Raw genomic sequence first — 10,387 nt, 5'->3', positions numbered from 1 at the left:
ACTACTACCACAAGTTCCACACAGACTCACGTCTTTTATAGACCGGGGGAGGAGCCTGTATGCAGATTTTAGGATCAAAACGCGATTGGAGACGAGGCCACGCCACCCTCTGTTCAGCCATTGGTGTGGCAAAAAGGGGCGTGTGCCTCTTTTGATCTGAATTCCTTCCCGAGAGGAATTCACATCCATCGCGCTTGGAGGCGGGGCCACACCGCCCGACGCTCACCCATTGGACAGAGGAAAAGGGGGGTGAACCTCCCCTGATCTGAATTTCTCTCCCGTAAAGGCATCCATTGCACTCGCGGCTTGTTGCGTTCGGCAGCAATCACCGAACGGCTTTGGACAGTACGACATTCGGTGTTGACTGGTGGTGGGGTCGATGGTTGTGGAAGGAGAAAGGCGAAGGTGGTGGGGGGTTTGCTGTGGTGGTTTGGTGGTTGGCGGGCGTCGTTTGGGAATGGCGGTGAAGTGATGTTTGCGGGATGGAGTTGTAGAGGTAAAGAGGTGAATGTGGTGGTGTTTGAGTTGTTGGCAGCTTAATGGTCCAAAATAACGATAGAGAAAGAAAAATGGCTAACTCAAAGCATCGCAGCCCGAATGAATCACACATATTCCCTCTAAACAACAGGTGTGGGCTAACTACGCATGAACTTATCGATATATCTCACCTGAGGACCCTTTATGGTGCATTGCGAATTTCCACAGCCGTAACAATATATTAAATAACTAAACATTATTAAGCTTCGAAAGAGTAATCAAGCATTTTGCATCAGGTGGTGTGAAACACTGTGGTTTTAAATGCTGGTTCGTGATGTGTGATTGCTAATGATTTATTTTTCAGGGGCTGTTCAAACATTCATTAAGGATATTTTTTGCTAAAATCTAACATCCCCTCATCCCCACTCCTCTCTGTAACACTCCATAAATCTAGACCAGAGGTAGGCACCCCCTATAATATGATCGACAGATCAATATATAATGTTAGAATCATTACTGATCAATAGACTTCTAGATTATTTCCCTGAAAAGAGTAGTTAGTAGTAAGTTACTAGTTTGTAGTTACTATAACTTACTGAATTGCTATACACCGAATACCCATCCCACACCGAAGTGAACATGCACCCAATCGATAATAATGAAAAAAAAAAAAGGAATTCCACATTGCGCTGACTGCTGATGACCTGACGACGTCAGTCCGGTACATCAAGTGGCCACTTGCCCATCGACCATTACAGCAGCTTGCTTTAGCCTTTGAGTTGTTTCTTCTCATTTGTCGACTATTGAGAGTCGAGATTAAGCAAAAGTAAAATCTGCTATTTCTCATGTAATTGTGTTTGTTTTTGCCAACCAAGAAGAGTTTGTGTGTTCCAAGACACAGAAGAGAAAACACATGGCGAAACGTCGATTTTGTAGCGCTGCCAGTGGCCAGATGGTCAATGTCTGTGAGAGTACTTCAAATTTTACCTGACACCTACAAAGAGCCCACAAAGCAAAGTGAGCTTGCTTAACTGATCCAATAATTGTAAGTTATAGTTATAAATTTACAATAGTGTTCTACTAATCAGTGAGTACAAAATTAGTTTCAGAGAAGACCTCATGTTAATTTTCATCATTCTGCATTTTAAGTGAAGGGGAAAAAAAAATCTTTTAACCACGGTAATTTAAAGTTGGAAAACAAAGGAGAGAGAACGGATCAGAATGGTGCTAATAGTGAGTGCCTGAGTAGTACTGTACTGTATCATGCTTTTCTGCTTAACCATGAGCAACGAACATAGAGCCCTTTTGCGTAAGAAGCTTGCCCGGCTCGGCCTCGAGCATCGGCCCACCGCATCCCGAACATGTGTTGTACTTGATCATGATCCATACATTGTATTTCCAACTTCCGTACTTTGATCCCACAAAATCATTTTTGAGCAGTGTGAAGCGCATTTCACATTCGTCATACACCCATATAAGTACGTATTATACATGCAGAATAACTAAAACCCTATTATTTTTATTATTTATTATGCATCGACTTAAACAGTTAAAGTGTTAAACGATTTATCTATCAACACCAAAAAATTGATATAAACGGTGTTAATTCAGAGATAAACGATTTGTATGTATGATTTGTATTAAATGAGCAAACGACAGAAAGATGGATGCAATGTGGAATAACATCTTGATGCAAGTAACATGTTTGTCGGTTTTGATATTTCATCGTCTTCATCTACAAAATAAATAAACACAAATAAATTGTTTGTTTGTTTTTTATGCTTTCCAGTGCATGTTTAGCACAGGATTCCGACTCAGACTTGGACTCAGAATGCCCCGTACTTGGACTCGGGACTGCTGGACTCGGATTAAGACCACACGACTCAGACTTGGACCAGGTGGACTCGACGACAACACTGATGGATATTCAGGCCATTTCGAGTTATGTGCATTTTTGTTGCACACACTGGTGGTGTTTCGGCTCAGTCGGTGGTTCGCACACCGACCAGAAGTAAAAAATATAGGGGCAATACACCTGGCTGCTCACCTGATAGACTAATGATACTGAGGAGGAAGTCAAAGTGGTATAGAATCAGCAAAATATACCAATGTTTTTGCACAATACCTGTTTTGCGGAGTAAGTGGGCAATCCCTTTACAATAGACCTCCCCATACCCAGATTATTTAATGTCATGAACAAACGTTAATATATCACAGGTGATGAAGGTTGTCAAGTCATCGGAATTGCATGTGCAATTTCTGAGAAGGAAACAAATTGCTGTTTTGGGGGCAAGCCCCCTGTAAACTCCCTTATGGCCTGATTTTTTTTTTTTTTTATGGTGTGAACAAACTTTGGTACATCATGGGTGATGAAGGTTGTGGTAAAGTTTCATCGAAATCATATGTGTAGTTTCAGAGAAGTTGCAAATGTTTGTGGACAGACGGACGATGCACGATCCCATAAGCTCCCCGGAACTGTGCTCCACATGAGCTAAACAAAAAAAAATCTGTGTATATATATATATATATGTACACACACACACACACACACACACACACACACACACACACACACACACACACACACACACACACACACACACACACACACAATTCAGTCAATTCTGTCAATGTATGTATAACTATATTTATGTCGATTTGCTTCACCGAGAAACCTTAGCAGTCTCAACAGTTCATGACTGTTATACTGTCAAAGGACATTTATATCAATCTCCACACATATTCCACACTCGATTGGAAACGAATTCCAGAACAAACTCCTTAATTACTGGGACTCCTTAATTACCGATTCTTCCACAAAATTTTCATGCACGTGTGAAGTGTACAAAAGAACACCCTGGCAATGCCTTGTGTGAGTGGAAGCACAAAGTTTCACAGGTGGTGTATAATCTCAAAGTGGTTGGTTCTCACACCTAGCAGAAGTAAAAAAATTATTTAACCACAAATTATTCAGTCAATTCCATCCAACGAATAATTTCCTTTTCGTTGATTTGTTTCACCGAGAAACCTTCGTAGTCTTAACAGTTTGTGACTATTATGCAGATTTAGAGTTCGGAGGTGGGGTATGCAGACGTGAAGTTGGGAGGGTGGGTATGCAGACTTGGAGTTGGGAGTTGAAGAAAAAAAGGGGGAGTGGAGAATATAAGGTTGAAGTTGGGAAGGAGGGCAGAGAAGTGACAGGGTTGGGAGAAGGGGGGGGGAGGATAGCCTTGGGGGAAGGGTTGAGGACTTGGGTTTGGGACGGGGGAATTGAGGACTTGAAGAAGAAAGGGGGAGTGGAGGACAGAGAGTTGCAGTGGGGTGGGGGCAGAGAAGGGAGATAGTTTGAAAAGGTGAGTTTAGGCTTTGGGGGAAGGGGGGGTTGAGGAATTGGGTTTGTGAGGGAGCTTGTGGACTTGGGGTTGGGGTGTTTATGGACTTGAAAAAAGGGGGAGGAGAGGATAGAGTGGGGACAGAGTTGACAGAAGGGGTTTGAGGGCTCAGGACTGAGAGTGGGGGTGGGGGTTAACGACTTGAAGACGAAAGGGGTTGAGGACTCAAAGTCACATGTAACTGGGTTATCCACTCATACACATATCTTACACATATGCTTCCTTTGCAAACATCATAACACTATCACAAATTGCATATATGCAATATGCAGCAAAGTTTCACATGCACAAATATGCAGTGGTGACAGAAACAAGGTTCATGAAACAAACCACCAGTAGAGGGGTTGGAGGGGAGGTGCAGCAAATATACATGAGACCAACAAAGTTTGTGGTTGGCAGAAAACTGAATTCCAGAGAGAGCCAGGATTTTTTAGAACTATTTTTGAACTCAACAACAACTTGCACGCCACAGGATGCAGCCACACAACGGATGACAGGATGCAGTGACACAACGGTAAGAATTATAACCATGATAATATAACTAACAAAAACTACTTCTGTGCTTTTACCAACCGTCTTCCAATGATTGGTGCCATCGAGTTTGTAACGTAGCTCAAACAACATTGGAGAATAGGAGCGAGCCAGAGCATGTTTCCACTTCACCAAAAGATAGTCTGGCATCACTGGGTCACCTAAGATCTGCACAATCTCTGGTGGGGATGGTTTGACTGGTGGGCAAAAAATGGCAAAGTTATTACAAAGTCCAGCTTATCAAAGTTTAAAGTTATTACAAAGTCCAGCTTATCAAAGTTTAAAGTTATTACAAAGTCCAGCTTATCAAAGTTTAAAGTTATTACAAAGTCCAGCTTCTATAAAGAGTGGTGGCAATGTATAATGAACATACATGGAGCATTCACAAACAAAACACTCGGCCACCACAACAGTCCATCACAGACAAAAACTATAAAGGCACTCAGTAGAGCACATACTTCAACCACGCAATGCCTGATCCAGTGGAACATATCAGGCCCAAGACATTTTTTAAATATCATGCTATATGTCGTTTTTAGCCCGATCTCTCAATGGTGAAGAATGTCTAAAAAATTTTTTATCAGATCCAGATGCGGATGCAGATCCAGATTTTTACCAAAATTGAATCAATTCTGCCTTGTCGTACACTCAAAGTGTCCACCAACTTCTGTCCGAATCCATCCACAATTTTTTGATATTGTGCTATATATCGTTTTTGGTCCTATCTCTCAATGGCGAAGAATCACTTAAAAAATTCCAGTAGTCAGATCTTGATCTTCACCAAAATCTAATCAGTTCGTCCTTCTCACACACCGAAGCTTTCCAAAAAATTTCATCCGGATCCGTACACAACTTTTTGAGATATCCTGCATACAAACAAACAGACAGACAGACAGAAAGGGGTGAAAACATAACCTCCCTCACTTTCAGTGGTGGAGGTAACGAACAAGAAAGATGTCATGCAGAGCACAATGCAGTACTTACGAAATCCCTAAAACAAATATGACCATAAAAAATAATTGCCTGGTTGAATTCAGTTTCCTGATAGACAAATCCTCTTCAAATTTCAAGTCAGTCAGATGAAAATTGACAATTTTAGAAATTTGGCCGATGTTGACCTTTTGGGTTATGTTGACCTCACGTCGATATTCGATCGTCCGTTGCAGGGACGGTAGCTCCAATCTCCTGAAGTTTCAGAATGATTAGCTGAGTGGTTTGAGCTGTAGGAGAGCGGACAGACAAACAAACAAATGAAAAATCACTCAGAGAGCGACACTTGGAAAAACAGCGCAAAGTAGAACGTTACTGGGTAGAGCGCATACCTCTGCCAGGTGGAACAGTTCACATTTTGTATCCCACTGATGGGCTGCACCCGAGCCAAAATCTTTTGGCCTATTTTCACCTCAAAATTTATCGGTGGTTGAATCCATTGACCTGATAAGTAAATTATTTTCAAGTTTCAAGTTCATTGGATTAAAATTGAGGATTTTAGAAAATTTGGCCCAAATTGGCATTTTGATCTTTTGGCCTAAGTTCACCTCAAAATTAGTAGGTGGTTGAATCCAATGACCTGATATGTAAATGCTTTTGAAATTTCAAGTCAATCAGATGAAAATTGAGGATTTCAGAAAATTTAGCCTTTTGGCCTGTTTTGATCTTATGGCCTCTGTTCACCTCAAAATTAATAGGTGGTTGAATTCAGCGACCCGACATACAAATGCTCTTCAAATTTCAAGTTAAACAGATTAAAATTGTGGATTTAAAAAATTTGGCCTGTGTTGACCTATTGGCCGACGATGACCTGAAAATTAATATGGGGATGAATTCAGCGACCTGAGATGCAAATGTTCTTCAAATTTCAAGTCAATCAGACGAAAATTGAGGATTTTAGAAACGTCGCCCAAGTTGTTGACCTTTTCCCCGTGTTGACCTTATGGCCTAGGTTGACCTCAAAAATAATTGTTTGAATCAAGTGTGTTGATATGAAAATCCTGTTCCAATTTCAAGTCAATCGGATGAAAATTGACAATTTTAGAAACAACTTAAAAATTTGGCCTATTTTGGGTTGACCTTTGGCCTATGTTGACCTAAGATAACCTCAAAATTAATAGGTGGTTGAATGCAATGACGTGATATGCAAATTGTGTTCAAATTTCAAGTCAATCAGATGAAATTTGAGGATTTTTTGAAAATTTGTCTCAAATTGGCCTATTGGCCTATGTAGACCTTTTTGGTCGATCGCATTTTACGAACCTTCAATGCGGGACCGTCGCAGAGTCGGTGACATTAATCTCTGAAAATTTCAGAACGATTGGTTGAGCGGTTTGGGCTGGAGGTGAGCGAATAGAAAAAAACACACAAACAAACGGAGGCGATCAACATAGTTGTCAAAAAAAAACAACTTTTTTTGCCAAGTAATCATGCACGTGACCAATCAATATACTTAAAAAATCTTAGATTTTCACAAGTCGCAAACAAACAAACAATAAACAAACAGATAGACAGTGGTGAAAACAATCTCCTTTCATCTTCGGTGGCGGAGGTAAAAGGATAACAAAGTACATTATATTGATGCAATTTTTTTTTCTTATCAATTGTACTCGTATATACCTCTTTGACAAGTACATGCCTAACACGAAGAGCATGCAGTCTTAGTTCAGCCAAACATTACAATGTCTGCATTTGAAACGGACATTGTCCACTTTGAACAATGCAATCCGTGTCCATGCCGAGCTTTGCTCACAGCAAAGTTTGCTTTCAGGAGGAGAACAAATTAATTCTTAGTACAGTATTTATTTTATTCTTGGGCAACATAATAACATTTGATTATGAATAGATACTAGGTACTGGTAGGATGAATACCGTCTTATGCATTGCGTTGTGGGAGTGATTATGGTAAAATACCAGTGACAACATAGCAGATATCACAATGAAACGAGAAGGGCACTCGGTAGAGCGCATACCTCCGCAACGTAATTTCTGATCCACGAGAACATATCGGGCCCAATAAATTTTTGAAATATCATGCTATATAGTATTATATCGTTTTTGGCCCTATCTCTCAATGGTAAAGAATCACTTTTTAAATTAAATAATTCTCGTATCCAGATCCGGATCTGCATCTTCACCAAAATCGAAACAATTCATCCTTGCGAGACACCCAACATGTCCACCAAGTTTCATCAGAATCTGTCCACAACTTTGAGGTATCGTGTTATATATAATTTTTAGCCCAATCTCTCATTGGTGAAGAATCACTTAAAAAATTCGAGTAGTCAGATCCGGATCCGGATCTTCACCAAAATCTAATCAGTTCGGCCTTGTCACACACCAAACCTGTCCACAACTTTTTGAGATATCATGCACACAAACAGACAAACAGAGAGAAAGGGGTGAAAACATAACCTGCTTCACCTTCGGTGGCAAAGCTAATTAAGCAAATGTAATGTGAAAGGAATAATTTCACTCACCTGATTGGATGAAGACAATGAAACCACCGATTTGGTGTGATGGTTCAGGTGTTGAGTTTTTGACGAAAAGTCTTATTTACAAGTATATGTGTTATATACAACCCTGAGCCTCAAATCAAACGTACAATGGAAACCAAGCAGGAAAAAAAAAAACCTGCCAAAGGACGGAGGAGCTCCTTGTGAACGAACGGTCATCCATATCTAGTGCCCAACTGTGCCCGTGGACATCCTCTTGCAGTTGGGTTACTTTTTATCAGGAGGTTGGTGGCAGGATTTGCACTCCAGCCACCGAAAAACCCTTCATTCCGCAAAACATATGAAAAGCACAAAAATATATATGTGAAAACACACTCCGTGGGAGTACCTCCTGCTCAGCTGCCCTCCGCAGGGCAGTTCACCAGATGATGGGATTGGGGCAAAGCCTTTGGGACCCCCAATCTTTGATGACAGGAGGAAAACCACAAGGTAGCCTTCCTGGGTCAGATTCTGGTAGTGTGTGTCGGGGTAGTGCTGAGGTGCTATCCACCAGACAGAGGTCTCCTTGGGTTAACCTGAGGTGCTCCATTCGGGTGGGTGCTTGGAATGCCCTATCCCTAAGAGCATAATCACCTGTCTCTGTTATCATCAGAGCTCAAGCGTTTGGACATCGGTATTGCAGTACTCACTGAGGTTCGGAGACCGGATTGCGGCGAGATCATGGTGGGTGGTTACACCTACTGTTAGTCTGGCCGCTCTGATGGTTACCATTCCCAAGGGGTTGCTGTAGCTGTGTCCAACAAGCTGACTCCAATGATAATTGAGGTAACACCAGTTAACGAGCGGAATATGCTCCGACTGAGGCGAGTGATCTCACCGTGAAGGACACATTCTATGCAACGCTCGAGTCTTTGGCTGATCAGTGCCCCAGACGAGATACACTTCTCGTCTTGGGGGATTTCAATGCATCAACTGGAACTGATAGGGATGGCTATGAGACATGTGTTGGTCCCCATGGGTCTGGAACTGTGAACCAGAATAGCACTAAGTTCCTTCACTTGGAAGAAGTCATGGACTTGAGGTGGCTGGTTCATGGTTTCAGCGCCCACAAGCTCATTGCTAGACTAGGTATTCCAACACCGACGGTGTGGCAAAGGAGATTGACCATGTGCTCGTTGATGGTCGCTGGAGGATGATCCAGAACTGCAAGGTCTACCTGAGTGCTCATTTCCTCAATACTGACCACAGGCTTCTTGTAGCAACTCTGAAGTTTCAGCTTAAATCTGTGAGAATGGTACCATCCTAGCCTCAGCTGGATGTTGACAAGCTCAAGGATGAGAGGGTGGCTGAGGAGTTTGGAAACAAGCTGAGTGGGGATTTGTAAGGTCTGAATGCTTTGGGGAATCCTGAAGAGTTGTGGAGTGCCTTCAAGACAACCGTCCTTGATGTTACCAGTGGATGTCTTGGAACTCACCATTTGGCAAAGGAGAACTTTGTCTCTCAAGGGACACTGGATACCACTGACGCAGAGTTGCAGGGCCAGGCTGAATGGCAGAGCTGAGCTGTTGAGGGAGCTGAGGCATAAAACTTTGCATGAGCTAAGGATGGACAAGGAGGCCTATGTGCGAGGAAGCTGTGAAGGGGTAGAGCATCACATGTGGTCAGGTGATTCTCGTCCCGCTTACAGGGGAATTCACGCATTGTGTGCCTCCAAGCCCGTCCCTCGGTGCACTGCAGTTTGAGTGGAGGGTGGCGGACTCTTGACAGAGGAGTCCAAAGAGAAGGCCTGCTGGGCTGGTTACTTTGAGCGGCTGTACCAGGCTGATCCACCAACTGTTAAGTTGGATGTCAGGGGTATTATTATCGCTATTGCTGACCCTCCAATCAACTGTGATTCACCTTCATTTGTAGAAACACAGGCTGTGGTGAACCAGTTGAAATGGGGTGAAGCTCCTGGGATCTGTGGCATTCATGCTGAACTTCGAGGCTAGTGGAAATGCTGTACTCATGTAGTTGCATGCAGTTCTGTGCTCTGCCTGGAACACAGGCATCATCCCAACTGACTGCAAGAGGGGGCTTGTTGTCCCTCTCTGGAAAGGGAAGGGTGTTCTCCAGGACTGCAACAACTACCGAGGGGTGACGCTGCTCTCGGTGCCGGGCAAGGTCTTTGCTCGGCTATTTCTTGATCGGGTTCGCTACCATCTGCATCAGCACCAGCGTCCAGAGCAGTCAGGCTTTATACCAAAGCAGTCAACGTTTGACCGTATCCTTGGTCTTCAGGTCCTCACCAAACGCAGACGAGAGTTTCGGCAGGGGTTGCTTGCAGCCTATGTTGATCTCTGTTAAGCATTCGATCCAGTGAATTGGGATACCCTCTGGAGGATTCTTTGTCTTCGTTGGGTGCCACCAAAACTGATCAATCTGATGTCTGAACTATACTCTGGTACTAAGAGTGTTGTGAGATGTGGTGATACCATCTCCGAATTATTTCATGCTCCCATTCCTGACCTGACCTCGCCACGTGGTGAGGCAGCCATGTTG

At 42.8% G+C, this 10,387-nt stretch overlaps 1 protein-coding gene and 1 long non-coding RNA gene across 4 annotated transcripts in view; one reads left to right on the top strand and one right to left on the bottom strand.

The window, feature by feature from the left end:
- LOC147024843 (interleukin-6 receptor subunit beta-like) overlaps positions 1 to 10,387 on the bottom strand; it is a 144,431-nt gene that overhangs the window by 41,056 nt on the left and 92,988 nt on the right. For all 3 annotated transcript variants that reach the window (XM_085885152.1, XM_085885151.1, XM_085885153.1), the window contains one exon: positions 4,443 to 4,597. In XM_085885152.1, the coding sequence (XP_085741278.1) occupies positions 4,443 to 4,597 (155 nt within the window). The remainder of the gene's footprint in view (positions 1 to 4,442; positions 4,598 to 10,387) is intronic.
- Positions 4,328 to 10,387, top strand: part of LOC147024841 (uncharacterized) — a 164,028-nt gene continuing 157,968 nt past the window's right edge. Inside the window, exon 1 of the long non-coding RNA XR_015059225.1 lies at positions 4,328 to 4,383. This is a non-coding gene — a long non-coding RNA (uncharacterized LOC147024841). The remainder of the gene's footprint in view (positions 4,384 to 10,387) is intronic.

Source organism: Eptatretus burgeri, chromosome 6 (assembly GCF_056783735.1).
Source record: "Eptatretus burgeri isolate ZD-2024b chromosome 6, Ebu_testis_v1, whole genome shotgun sequence".
In the NCBI taxonomy this organism is placed as follows: domain Eukaryota; kingdom Metazoa; phylum Chordata; class Myxini; order Myxiniformes; family Myxinidae; genus Eptatretus; species Eptatretus burgeri.
This window is presented reverse-complemented; position numbering and strand designations above follow the sequence as displayed.